This window comes from Pelodiscus sinensis, chromosome 5 (genome assembly GCF_049634645.1).
Source record: "Pelodiscus sinensis isolate JC-2024 chromosome 5, ASM4963464v1, whole genome shotgun sequence".
NCBI classification, from domain to species: domain Eukaryota; kingdom Metazoa; phylum Chordata; order Testudines; family Trionychidae; genus Pelodiscus; species Pelodiscus sinensis.
The window spans coordinates 35,428,009-35,443,167 of NC_134715.1; the positions used below are offsets into that span (position 1 = coordinate 35,428,009).

The window sequence follows — 15,159 nt, forward strand, 5'->3', positions numbered from 1 at the left end:
CATCTGCCCTGCCTCTCTCCTCTGGTGCTAGTCCCTCCCCTGGAGGTGTCTGCCCTTCTGCTTCACCCTGGCACCTGCACCTTCCCTTAGCCCTGCACCCTCCTGGTGCCTCCCCCTTTCCTTACTGCCCCTTCCCCCTTTGCCCTCTTTTTCCCTAATGCCCACCCCCTCACCACTCTCTGCCCCCATTCCCCTCATGCCCCTCTGTGCCCTCACACACGTCTTGCTCCATCCTCACCTTTCTCATGCCCACCCCTTCTTTCAAGCCTTCTCCCAGCACCTCCCCTTCCAGCCCCCAATCCCCTTACCCTCTCCTCTCCCAGCATCACCCTGTCCCCCCCCCCCCACTGACACCTCCCCTCCTGCCCTTTTCCTCATTGTCTGCACTTGGCCCCCTGGCATTTGTCTCTCCTCCACCCTGTCTCTTGGTGCCTTTCCCTTTCTTCCCCCTCCCACTCTGCACAAGCCCCTTCCTCTCCCACCCTTTCCCTCTAGTTTTTCCCTTCCCCTACCTTCTGCCTTCCACTTTGTGGGGCCGGAGTCTGTGCTCGGGCCCCGGACTCCGAACATGGAGCTAGACTGAGTGGTGCAACGCTGCGCCGAGCAGTTTTAAAGTCCCAGGCCATGATGTCTCCCCGCTCACCTGGGAATGCCGCACATGGCAGTGGCAGAAACAACAGCAGGAGCAGCAGCAGCACATGCCAGCGAGCGGGAGCTGCACTAAAAGCTGCACACAGCAGGGATGGTCCGGGTTCGGGGGGGATGCGGGGTGGGAGGATGTGCGGGGGGCTGGCAGGTGGGGGCCAGAGACCACTCCAGGCAGAGCTGGGGGAGAGACTCAGCTCCAAATATTGCTGGAGCAGGGCCCCCGGCTCTGAATATTGGTGGAGCATGGGCACCATGAGCCCATATAACTTGCCGCCCATGTTCAAAGCAATGCTGACTTTTCTGTCCTAGAATCAGCTTGGGAGTGTTACCTCCATCTGGGAGGACCTGCCCACTCCCTTACAATCTCTTTTCCTTTGTTATTCTTATTTTCACTGTCATACAGTCTATGTTCCCAATTATTCACTAGATTACTTGAAATTTGAGTTGGGTAAACACAGCAAAACAGCATTTTTGAAAATAAATATTCCGGTCAATAACGCCCATCAATTTACTTTGCTGGTATTTGCAATCTCTTTCATTTGTAAATATTCCAGGGAGAGGATTTTTTTCCACAAGGATGTTTATGGAAAGCAAAAGCCTGGTAAAGTATTCCCATCTGAAGTGCTCTCATGACCATTTCAAAAGCTCTTTTTAACATGCAACAGATTCATGGATAAATAGGAAGAAAACTCATCCTACTTATAAAGTTTGAAGTATGGAAAGAGATAGTGGTGTCCCACAAGTGTCTGTACTGGAACCAATCCTATTGAACCTATTCATAAATGATCTGGAAAATGGAGAGTAAACAGCAAGATGGCAACATTTGCAGATGATATAAATTGCTCAGTAGTTAAGTCATGAGCAGACTGTGAAGAGCTTCAGAAGCATGTCACAAAAGTAGGTGATTGGGCAACAAAATGGAGATGAATTTCAATATTGATAAGTGCAAAGCTAAGCATATTGGAAAACAGAATACCAACTATTTGCATAAAACGATGGGGACTAAATTAGAAATTACCATTCACGAAAGAGATGTTGGAGTCACTGCAGGCTCGTATGCAGAAATTTCTGGGGTGCGTGCTTTTTTTGTAAATGTGAACCACAAATTTTTTAAATATAAAGGAGTTCAAAATAGTCATGCAATGAGTGTGTATAAGAGAGGTTAATGAAAAATTTGAGTGGAAATAGTGATTAAAATGATTTTGTTATTCACACATACATACAAACACATGTGCGTGCACACACACAGCAGGCCACAGTGATCTCTCTCTCTCTCTCTCTCTCTCTCTCTCTCTCTCACAGACACACACACACACACACACACAGGCTGTAGCTCACTAAAGGATGTGTGTACGACGTTTAAGGTGACACAAAGCCAAGCGAAGACCCAGAAGCCGACCAGTTGCTGCTTCCCTGTGACGTCAGGGGAGCTATTTAGCTGCCTGCCTCAGGGAAGCAGCCGCAGCCCAGAGAGCAGCAAACCCAAGCTCGCTCCCACCCTAAGAAAAGCCCGCATTTCCCCGCCAGGCTCTCATCTTTGTTGGGACACTTTGTGCCCAAACTGTTGCTTCTGCTGCTCTAGCACCACTCGCTTTGCAGCGCTGCACGGAGCATCCCCAGCCCCACAAAGTGCCTTTAACCAGCACGGTGCAAAGGGAAATTGCCCCTTGCTCTAATCCTGGCCCGAGGGGCTCACTGGGGGCTCCAAGGGAGCGAGCATGCTGGGACAGGCAGAGGGTAACGCACCTCCCCTCAAACAACCGGGCTGTGTCTACATTGGCACCCCTTTCCGGAAAAGGGATGCTAATGAGACCAGTCAGAATTGCAAATTCCACGGGGGATTTAAATATCCCCCGCGGCATTTGCATGAACATGGCTGCCGCTTTTTTCCCGCTCGGGGTTTTGCCGGAGAAAAGCGCCAGACTAGACGGGATCTTGCGGAAAATAAGCCCTTTTCCTGAAGATCCCTTATTCCTACTTGAAAGGGATCCCTTATTCCTACTTGAAAGTAGGAATAAGGGATCTTCCGGAAAAGGGCTTATTTTCCGCAAGATCCCGTCTAGACTGGCGCTTTTCTCCGGCAAAACCCCGAGCCAGAAAAAAGCGGCAGCCATGTTCATGCAAATGCCGCGGGGGATATTTAAATCCCCCGTGGAATTTGCAATTCTGACTGGTCTCATTAGCATCCCTTTTCCGGAAAGGGGTGCCAATGTAGACACAGCCCCGGCAAGATTGCAAGTAGCCACCAGTGTGCTCGGAGCTGGGCTCTGCCTTCCCAGGGGAGGTGGGCTGTGGCGCCTGGCCACATGCATTCCAAGGGGCAGCCAGAGCCCGGGACCTGCAGCACTCGCAGGCTCCCTCCCGCACTGTGTGGCAGGCAGGGCCCGGGGAGAAGCGTGATGCTCCAGAGACTGGCTGGTGGAGGCTTTGCTCTTCCCTGGGCTGATCTATGAGGCTGCTTCAGTGGCTCAAGGCACATCCCTGCCTGACGAGGGAACAGGCTGCTCGCCTCACAGCATAGCGCAAACACCCACCACCTGAATCTCTTTACCCCTGGAGCTGTGTTTCACATGCTTAGCCACCGCTCCCTAGCCCTGCATGGGGTGACTCCAGGCTCTCTAGTTAACTGACAAACCCAGCATCTGGGAGACACTGGTGGGTTTGGGGGTCCCAGTGTGGCAGGTGTCTCTGTGTATAGAGGGTGCCTTCCCTCCCCCCTTAAAACACTGCTTTTACCCCCCATCTTAGGAAGCCCCAGACCCTGCTTAGCCGTTATGGGAACCCCCCGGGTCACTATTTGTGCACACACCCTTGCATACGGGCCTGCATTGTGGATAGTTCTTTGAAAACATCCAATCAATGTGCAGCAGCAGTCAAAAAAGCAAATAGAATGTTCGGAATAATTTTAAATGGATAGAGAATAAGAGGATAACTTATTACCTCTCTAAAAATCCATAGTACACCCACATACTGCGTGCCAATGTGGTTGCTTCATCTCAAATAAGATATCTTGGCAATGGAAAAAGTTCAGAAAAGGGCAACAAAAATTATTAAGGGGGGGTGGAATGGATGCAGTATAAGAAGACATTAATAAAACTGGGACTTTTCAGCTTAGAAAATGGGAGACTAAGCGGGGATAGGATAGAGGACTATAAAATCCCAACCAGCATGAAGAAAGTAAATAAGGAAAAGTTATTTACTTGCTCCCATAATACAAGAACTAGGGGGTCATCAAATGAAATTAATGGGTAGCAGATTTAAAACAAACAAAAGGAAGTTTTTCTTCACACCACACACAGTCAACTTATAAAACTCCTTGCCAGAGGAGGCTGCAAAGACCAGGACTTTAACAGGGTTCAAAAAAGAGCTAGATAAGTTCACGGAGGATAGGTCTGTCAATGGCTATTAGCCAGGATGAGTAGGAATGGTGTTCCTAGCTTTTATTTGTCAGAAGCTGGGAATGGGTGACAGGGGAGGGAATAGTTGGTGATTACCTGTTCTGTTCATTCCCTCTGGGGCACCTGGCATTGGGCACTGTCAGAAGACAGGATATTGGGCTAGATGGACCTTTGGTCTGACCCAGTATGGCTATTCTTATGTACGTAGAAAAAATACCATGTGACTTACAGTAGGTGACCAAGCATGGCTAATGCTATTTATTAATAAACAGTAAATACTCATAGTGAGAATTTTATAAATGATCAGTTGGCTAGAATTTGGTATTCAAAATATTCAATGGACAACTGGAAATAACAGGTCTGACAATAAAGAAAAAAAGAGTAAAATTAACTAAATAATAGGTTTGCTGTAAAGTTTGCCTATCTCCGAATTTACCGATGACAATATACTTATCTGAGGTCTTTATGTCTAGCAAGAATCTAAAATATATAGCAAAGATTTTGTATGTGTTTATGAAGTGCTAAATGAAAACCAACAAAAGTGAAGCTGCTTTAAATGCCTCTGGATGAAAGGGGATGTGTGTGGAAATATCAGTGCCTTTGAGAAAGGCCAGCACACAGTCCACCAAGCAAACATTAAGGCTACATCTACACTGCAGGTTTTTTGCGCAAGAACTGTTTTGAGCTAGAGCATGTCCACTCTGCCACGTGCTTTTGCGCAAGAGCGTCCATGGCGGTGTGGACACTCTTGTGCAAGAAAGCTCTGATAGCCATTTTAGCCACAGGGGTTTCTTGTACGAGAAACCCCTATTGTCCATCCACACTGCCTTCTTGCGCAAGAGGGCTTATTCCTCATAGGGAGAAGAATAACTCTTGAGCAAGAAGCCCCCTCTTCTGATGCTTTACTGTAAATTTACTTGCGCAAGAACACACGTGCAATGTAGAAGCTCCACAAGTTTTTGCACAAGAATGGCTGTTCTTATGCAAAGAACCTGCAGTGTAGACGTAGCCTTAAAACATTGCGTAACTCTCTATACTTTCCTGTGTTGGAGATCACTGTGGCTTTTGCTGGAAGAGAAAATGCAAATGAAGCGTGGATTAGCATTTTCTTGCACTTCATTTGTGCAAGATCCTTATGCCTCAGAGGCATAAGTGGTTTTTGCGCAAAAAGGAAACGTCCACACTGCTTGTTTTTGCACAAAAACCTCTTGCGCAAAAACGGACCAGAAGAGATTATGCAAATGAAGTGCAAGAAAATGCTAATCCACGCTTCATTTGCATTACCTCTTCTGGTAAAAGCCGTAGTGTAAACATAGCCTGATGGTTTCGTTTGTATTTAATACATCATACTCCATGTGTGATTCTTCAGGATTTTGAGAGTGGAACTTATATGTAGATTCTGTATGGCATAGTTTTATTTCCCATAAATATATAACACAGTAGTGAAGTTACTTTATTTTTAAAGAAAATACAGTCTTCAGCGCTCAAATAACTAGACAATCAATGTTAATTAAAAAAGGGATTAAAATTCCTTCACTGAAACATCACAGTATTCTCAGAACACTGGATCCAACTGATGAAATGTTCCAGGTCAGCTTGCCAGAAAGTTCATTTCATTAGTGAGACCGAGTAGCTGGAACCGGTGAGAGGTGTCAGAGCTTTGCAACTTTCTGACATTTAGTTTTGTGGATGCATTCTCTAAGGGTATGTCTACACTACCCTCCTAGTTCGAACTAGCGGGGTAATATAGGCATACCGCACTTGCAAATGAAGCCCGGGATTTGAATTCCCGGGCTTCATTTGCATAAGCGGGGAGCCGCCATTTTTAAAACCCCCTGGTTTGAACCCCGTGCAGCGCGGCTACACGGGGCTCGAACTAGGTAGTTCGGACTAGGATTCCTATTCCGAACTACCGGTACACCTCGTGGAAATTCAAATCCCGGGCTTCATTTGCAAGTGCGGTATGCCTACATTACCCCGCTAGTTCGAACTAGCGGGGTAGCGTAGACATACCCTAACTTACCAGGAAATCCATATGTACCTTTTTAAACAATAGGTATATGTTTTGTAAAACATATTCCATTTCATAATGACCATGGGAGATGGGTATAAGAGGCAGGGGAAAGCAGTGTGGCCCCGCCTACACTACGCCTCTGATTCAGCATGACTCCTGGGCAGCCCCCCAGGCTTCAGCCACGCGGTGGCTAGGGATGTTGTGTTAATGAGCCCTTCCTATGCTCTGGGACTGGGGAGGCTAGGACCACAGTGGGCTGGAGACCTGCCCCTGCATTTTACTTTTCATCCACAGGCCTCAAAGTACGTTACAATGGAAGATGGAGAAACTTTAACTGTTCAGGTGCCTTAGCAGGGTGCACAGGTTGCAGGTATACTGCAGCAGGCTAGTAAGGTGTAGATTCACACCCCAGCTTGCCACAATATAACTAGTCATGTAGACAAGTCCTTAGTGGCTTGCCCAAACTCACAAAGGAAATCTGTGGCAGAGGAAGAAATTGAAGTCTGCTTTCCTAAGTCCCAGCCTAGCCTACTACCTACTTTTCACCTTTCCTCTTCTGTAGTATGACCTGCTTTGGTGGACGAATTCCAACCATCTGTGGATCGTGTCAGTAAAGCCAGTTGGTATGGTCTCACTCCCATTCTCAAGTGGTGGGCATGCTGGCTACGTGGCTAAGAGGCAGGAGACTCTGGTCATCTGAAGAAGTGGGCTGTGCCCACAAAAGCTCATGATACCATCTACATGTTTTGTTAGTCTATAAAGTGCTAACAGACCAGCTTTTGTTTTTTAAGTTTATCCTGTACAGACTAACTTGGCTACCCCCTGGACCTTAACAGAGTTTTTCTTGAAATCCTCTATTCCCTCTGTTTGGAGTGTGAGATCAAGAATCACAGAGATTAAAGTTTAACAAGCCTGGTACCATGTACAAAATATAAACGTGGTCTTAAATCATCACTGTCAAATTTACACTACTTGCTCTGCTGTTTTGATGTGACTGGTACAGGCAGAGGCTCTTTGGGTTAAATAGAATCTTTTAAACTTCATGGCTCAGTGTCTGCTGTGTGTGGTTTCTCAACATCATTTTACTTTACTCTGAAGGTGGGTTGAGCATAGGAGTCTGACGACACAGTGGGCTGTGCCCTTGATCTGAGAGAGCTCTTGCATTCTTGTGAATGACTACATTATAGAGAGCAGTAACAGCAGCAGCAGTGCTCTGCGTCTCCAGCTCTGCCTGGCAGGCGATCCTCAAGTTCAAATGAACATCTACAATTAGAGAACTTTTTCATCTTCCGCTGCAGATGAATACAGCCTAACTGCACCAGGAAAATGGGCACCGGGGATTATATCTGCATTTCCATGAGTGGAGGGGCACCTTGGGGCTTTAGACTGCAAGGTGGCAAGGATCAAAAGCAGCCTTTGCAAATCGCTAAGGTAGGACAATGAGATAGATGTTATCAGTGTATTGTGAGGCGAGAAAGAAAGAAAGAAAGAAGTCTGCTTGTGGCTAGATAGCTTCTAGTCAAAAGCCTTGCGGCAATTTTTATTGTGGGGTTGTCTGTAAGTTTGCTGGAAGTAAATTTGGGGAGCTGCTTCCACAGGTGCAGATTGTGATTTTTAAAAAAATAATAGGTAATGCTTACCTTTTGGTTGCCTAGGAGTACCACCACTGTTTTCTTGTAGGTGAAGGGCTCAGTCTTTTAAGGCGCTGAGTTCATTGGGTGTAGGTCACTCGTCACCACACAAGACTGGGCCCCCAGTTAGCAAACTCAGTTTTAAATACTGATTTGCGACACTCTCACTAGTCTTGGCATGGAATAAACAAATGCTTTAGCATGCCCCTGCTATTTTGGGACTCCTGGAAAGCATTCCCAAAGAGTTCTCATGTCATATTAATGAAAATAGCTTTAATAGTTGTCAAACATGCCCTGGTATGTATTTCACAGATTATAACAAATTGTAGTGCATATCACAATATATATTTATATATATGAAGTCAAAGTACACAACAAAAAGTTTAAAACAATTTGAAAGGAAATTGTCTCAAACCATGACATTTTAGAACAATTTTTAAAGCAGTTTGGTTTAAAATAAATATGTATTTTATTACAGATTAAGATGTAGAATGATAGCTGGGTTGCCCCATTCTATCGTATTAGACAAGGGGCTATTTCATCCACAGCTATGGTATCAGCACAAATTTAATACTGCGAGAACAGTTTTTCAACTAGTGGATATAATAAATCCTGCCAGATTAACTTGAGGTCCAGAGGCTTTATACTAATAAAATAAAAAAGGAAACAAAAAAGGGGATATATTCATTATCCCTAGTACTCAGTCCTAGGTAACTTGCTACATTGCTAGGAATTTGATTTGGGGGCCTTATTAAGCTAGATATTTAAACTTGTACTTCTTTTAGTTGGTAATATCAATACTAATCAGAGCTGCATTTAACAAACAATTAAGTCAGGTTTTTCCCCACTATATCAGAAATATTCTTTATGGGAGAAAAAGCATTTTACTTTGTTTAAAACTTGGAGGTTATGTCCATTCTTTTGCTAGGAAAAAAACATCTTCCGTTATGTTTTCTCTGAATGATTTCCAACCATAAAATTAATCTTTTTCAATAGTCAAACTGCAGTTTATTGAACATATTTCCCCCATATCACTTGTGAGTATCATTGTTTCTTGATGTTTGTTTTTAAATATTTTGCAATACTCTAATAGTATTTTTATTGTTTAAAAAAATCAAAAACTATTTTCATGCAACTGTTTCTTTGAAAGTAACTTCATCAATAATAAGGACAGTGAAATTCTGCCACCTAGTGAAAACATCAAGGAATGTGAAAGTGAAAGGAGATGATAGAACTGGGATAACTTTTGACAAAGCAGAGCAAAATCAATGTCATTTCTTTTTGACACTTGACAAAGCAGAGCAAAATCAATGTCATTTCTTTTTGACACAAAGTTCAAGTATGGCAAAGTCAGGAGTTTTACAAAAACCCAAACCCAGAACTGACTAATAGCTTGGATATGTCCTAACACTAACCCACCAGAAGCACTAAATCACTTGAACTAGCCAAGTGGTTACAGTTGTGGCTCATCTCTAAAGGAAAGAACCGATAGTTTTTAGATAGGATCATTGAGGAAAATATGTATGTTTTACTTGTAATTAAAACCAATCAAATGGCTAATTAATGCAAAAACTCTTTAGAATGAGTTTTATAAAAACACAATTATACGATATGTATTTGTAAGGGACTGTTGGTAGATTCATGTTTTATGAAGCTGGTTATGAGTACCAGGGCTTTAATTTCTCTGCTGCTGCTTATGATATGACCTAGATCACTAAAAGCTGTCACTTTTGACTGGCCCAACACTGTTCCTCCCTTTCAAAACTGTTCCACAACATTCCTTTTCCTACAGTGACCAAGCAAAGAAAATACTGTTAAAATCCAGTCAGGGCTCAATAGGTCCAAGCTTTCTGACTCCTCAAGAGATGTTCCGAATTGGCAAATCTCCAGGCCAGACAGCCATATCTACTCTATGGGCTGCACAGACAAGTTCTGGGTCCACAGGCAGATTAGGGTTTTTTGGCTGGCTGATGCCAAACCACCTTAATAAGACCTTCCACTGCTGAGGGGTTGATTCTATGGACAGATATGTTTAGCCTTTAATGTTTTTAATCTCATACCCTTCATGAGCACTAAAATAAACAATGCTTTAAAAAAGAAAATCAAGGGGATTTTCTCCCTTCCAAACTTTCAAGGTATATATTTTTGATTACTTAGCTAATGCATGTGTATATATTTTCTTGTACGGCTCAAATGCTAAAAAAAGTAAGGGCCACTCATAACAGCTCAATTGAAGTTAGTGGGTCACCAGCTAAGGAACTAGCCCTAAATGTTTCTTTATGGCTTCCTGTGCCAGCAGCAGCTGGGAAAGCTGTACATATTTTGCTCTCATTGGAGCCTGGTGCAGTGCAAGTACTTGGCAGAACTGATATGCTCTGGAGGCAAACCCAACCAGGCCTCCAGAGCCAGCTGAATGTTAGCTCTGATGTGATCCAGCATTCAGGATGAAGGTGTGTGGAACAGAGTGAGAAATCAGATAATCCATGAAGCACTCTTAGGCTATGTCTACACAGCAGTGTTATTTTAGAATAACTGACATTATTTCGAAACAACGATGAGCTGTAGGACTTCTTACTCTGACTTCTGTAACCCTCATTTCACGAGCGGTAAAGGAAGTCGAAAGAAGAGTGTTCTTCCTTCGACTTCCTGCAGTGTAGACAGAGCCAAAAGCTGAATGAAGATATTTCGACTTCAGCTACACAATTGACGTAGCTGAAGTTGCATAGCTTAATTCGATTTTTGCCCTGCTGTGTAGACATGCCCTCAAAGACAAGACCAAGACAAACACAAAAAACGGCCCCACACAACACCTCTGAAATCAAGACATTTTTCTGTGTTCATCAATATGGCTTTCTAAGAGCTGATGGAGAGGTAAAACTTTTCCCACAGGAAGTTTAAATATTTTTTCTGGATTATTTTTTAATTTGCTAGGAAAAATCAAATAATCAAACCTCATCCTGTAGGTATGATTCCAAACACAGCATTAATGCTTATGATAAATCTGTAAATACTAAATAGAGTTTTCTTTATTTTAACAAAATGGTGCTTTATGGATGCGGTAAACAGAGCTATTCTTTTTCAGTGATATAAAAAATGTGGGTTTTAAACAAAATGTTTATATACATATTATTGCTGCAACAGAATGAAATGGTTTTGCTGATTCTTATCTATTAGAATGAATGTTTTATTTAAAAAGATAATAATGAAATTTAATGTAGATAAATGTAAAGTAATGCACATTGGAAAAAATAACCCCAACTATACATATAATATGATGGGGGCTAATTTAGCTACAACTACTCAAGAAAGAGATCTTGGAGTCATTGTGGATAGTTCTCTGAAGACGTCCACGCAGTGTGCAGCAGAGGTCAAAAAAGCAAACAGGACGTTAGGAATCATTAAAAAAGGGATAGAGAATAAGATGGAGAATATCTTATTGCCTTTATATAAATCCATGGTACAGCCACATCTTGAATACTGCGTAAAGATGTGGTCTTCTCATCTCAAAAAAGATATACTGGCATTAGAAAAGGTTCAAAGAAGGGTAACTAAAAGATTAGGGGTTTGGAACGGGTCCCATATGAGGAGAGATTAAAGGGCCTGGGACTTTTCAGTTTGGAAAAGAGGAGACTAAGGGGGGATATGTTAGAGGTATATAAAATCATGAGTGGTGTGGAGAAAGTGAATAAGGAAAAGTTATTTACTTGTTCCCATAATATAAGAACTAGGGGCCACCAAATGAAACTAATGGGCAGCAGGTTTAAAACAAATAAAAGGAAGTTCTTCTTCACACATCACATAGTCAATCTGTGGAACAACTTGCCTGAGGAGGTTGTGAAGGTTAGGACTATAACAGGGTTTAAAAGAGAACTAGATAAATTCATGGAGGTTAAAACCATAAATGTCTATTAGCCAATATGGGTAAAGAATGGTGTCCCTAGCCTCTGTTTGTCAGAGGGTGGAGATGGATGGCAGGAGAGAGATCGCTTAATCATTACCTGTTCGATTCACTCCCTCTGGGACACCTGGCATTGGCCATTGTCAGGAGACAGGGTACTGGGCTGGATGGACCTTTGGTCTGACCCTGTATGGCCATTCTTATGTTCTTAAGAAATACTTAGCTAGTCAGAGTAATGAAGAGTACAGAATGGTTGTGTCCAGTGTATAATATATGTACTAAGGTCCTGATTCATGCATGCATCCCCATTGAGGGCAAAATATGCTTAAATGCTTTCCTGAATCAGGGGAATGTCTCTGAAATGTGAAACACTGACTAACAGTCTAAATAGCAAATATGCATGAATTTAAATGGCATTCTTTTATCTTTATGTTCACATGCCTTCTGTGTCCACAATGAGATAGGTGAAAGACATGGATTTTTGTTAGTCGTTTTTATATTTTATAAAAGTAAAAAAATTAAGGAAAAAATAATGTCCAGAAACCTCAAAGAAATAATGTCCAGAAACTTCAAAGAAAAATGTGACTTTTCCACCTAATTATGTGAATTTTCACAGTAAACACTTAATATAGTAAACACTTAATTCCTCCTGTAGTGCTACTGAAATCAGGCAAGTTAATGAAGTTATACTGTGGATTAATTTGGTCTATTATGTGTAACAAATACGTAATCAAATGACTTTGTATGTAGATATGTCAGTCTTGTTAATTTAAAATAGGAGACTTTTACAGAGTAGAACTATTCAAGCAACATAAGTTCCAATATTCAAATTCCAGAACACTTCAAAAGACATTCAAGTGTTTTCTCACCTCAAAGAAAAAGATTTACCATTAGAGGTAAAGAATTCCCTGTGAAGTTGTTGGAAAATGATGAAGTGGGTCTTACCAGCAAAAACTCATGATACTATATATTTTTATTAGTCTCCAAGGTCCCACAGGACTACTCGTTGTTTTTCATGTTACAGACTAACACGGCTACCCCTCTTAGACTATTGAGAAGCATGCTTCACTGATTATTGATTTCTGATTAGCTCTGAGAATACTCTGGTACAAAAAGATTATGCCAATAAGAAGATTCCTACCCAAAGTTGTCACACTACTATGGTTTATTTCTGTAGGCACAAACTTTGGCAGAACAACCTATATCAGTGGCAGAACCACCTATATCTCAACTGGTAGAAGGATCGAGCCTTTTTAAAAAAACAAAACAAAACAGGATTAGAATATTACATGCTTTTTAATTCATTGGAGGGTTCAGAATAGACTCTACAAAATGGAATAAAATTTACTGCAAATTTCCTTTCCTTTGTTTCATACCATATCAGGCTACAAGTGCATAACGGCAATCCTATTGCACTGAAATGTCAAAAGCTGTAAGCAGTTATCTAGAAGAAAAAAGAGCAACCATTTTGCAATTCTTTATCCAGTGATTTTGCATGCAAGAAGTTTTGTTTTCACACAAAAAGCATTTTTCTGAATTTCCTCAAAACACAAAGCAAGGTGAAAATCTTAACTTTCTAGGTTTTCATGTTCTTTTGCAACTTTTATTCAGAGCCTACCTGAAGCCCGGAGATAATTGGCTAGTTTGGAGTTCAAACTGAACAAAACCAAGCAGGCTCTATAGAGAATTTCTTAGTGCTCATAAACATTTTGTCATAACTCTCAACAAAGCGTTTTGCTGTCTCCGGATAATTTTTTTAGACTGTTTTACCTTAGGTATAGTAATGAAGCATATGGCAATTGGTTACATAATTATTTTAGACTCAGGAACTTCTGCAACAAAACTTTCTGGTTTCAATATGGGTTTAATTTTACCATATTTTGTTCAAAAGGAACCTGAAACTGAAAGTGAAATGCAAAGATTTTGAAACAACCTGAAACAGGTTGAGAAGTTCATACTTGGGTACAATTCATTGGTATTTTTAAGCCATATAGGGGTTGGGTCTTAGCCATGTTAGAGATTAACTTTCCTTGTGTTGTGACCCCAAAATTAAAAGCAGCTGAAGGCCCTGATATCTGAAGACTGACAGCAGGGTATGATCAAGGAGGGGCCTTTGAGGACTTGTCTAGACAGAGAAAATAAGTCATGTTAGAAAATGAGTTAAAAACCCCAGACTTATGTAAACTAAAAATTCTCTCTCACTGAAAGAAGTTGGTCCAATAAAAGATATCACCTCATCTACCTTGTTTCAACCATATGGGGAGGACTGGGGTTAACCTCAAACAGCTGATGTTTAATGCCTGGCCTAGAGTAGGAGCACGTTAGTTAAAGTGTGCAAGCTGATATATTTCCAAACGTAACTTGTTTTCCAGTCTAGACAAACCCTTACTCTGAAATTCACTTCTCTTGCTAGTCTGCTTGAGCCTATGTTTGTTGATATGCAAGGCCCCAAGTAAGGCATATTTACACACAGTATTACTTGAGGAGTTATTTGAAGGGGACTGGTTTCTTTTCAGAAGAAGGTTTTATAAGTTCTTTAACTGATATTGGTCCAATTTAACAATGAATACAATTTTGCCTGTGCACAGAGGCCTTCATTCAGCTCTATCTAAGTCAATAGCAAACTTCCATTCACTTTAACAGGGCAGCAGATGTCCTTTAGGTTTGGTTAAAAAATGAAAATTGAAACAATAAATTTAGTTTGCAAAAATTAAGGAGAAACTGGCTAGTTTTCAATGCTAGTGATGAAATCCTATGATTATCCTGTAAAAGTAATACTCTCTCACATAACCTTCCTCTTTCCCAGTAAAGGTATCTAGGCTTCCAAAGTTTAGAGTTGTGAGTTTTTAAGTCATTTCATTGCACAGGGAAGGAGGGAAGGAAGGAAGGAAGGCTTTGTACTCCAGCAGCAGTGCTAATGGAAGCAATTAGTACCAAAGTATTCATGTAGTACTGCATACCAGAACTGTATACCCTGTTTTGGATATGTAGACTCCGTATGAAATTGTTTTTGGCATGCTTTCCAAAAGTATTATGCAGATATAATATGGTCTGGATATACAGCAAATATTTATGAATGTTTGTTTCTAATTGATACACTTCAAAACTATATGCCAAGAGAGATTTTCAGTGGGATAGAGGGAGCAATACAATGCATATTGGCTTAATCTAAATAATTTAAGAAACTGAAGTCTGTATCTAAATACTAAAATTACATTAGGTTCTTTATGTAGCACTTTGCTTCACTGTTTGAAACCTTTGCTGGAAACATTTAAAATGTCCTATATGACATTTTATTGTTTTGTATTTCCTGCCATTCTGTTTTTATTAATTTAATAGCAAGGTTTCTTGACCAAATATGCAGTGTGACAGCATTACAGAAAATGTTTATAAAATCCTTTAGGATTTTGTCAGGTCAGTAGAAAGGATAACTCCAGTACTTATGTGCATCACAGCATTTAGCGTGGAACATGGGTTGCTTTACACTTATCTTCTCAAGCAGAAATTATTGAAGGGGCCCACTCTACACGGGATTACTGCTCAGAGCTTGTCACAGTATGAAACGGGTTT

General features: G+C 41.5%; 1 protein-coding gene across 1 annotated transcript in view; it reads left to right on the forward strand.

Moving 5' to 3' along the window:
- Positions 1–7,236: 7,236 nt before the first annotated feature.
- Positions 7,237–15,159, forward strand: part of SYNPO2 (synaptopodin 2) — a 110,433-nt gene continuing 102,510 nt past the window's right edge. Inside the window, exon 1 of the mRNA XM_006112606.4 lies at positions 7,237–7,491. Coding sequence (XP_006112668.1) covers positions 7,387–7,491 — 105 coding nt within the window. The 5' untranslated portion in view covers positions 7,237–7,386. The remainder of the gene's footprint in view (positions 7,492–15,159) is intronic.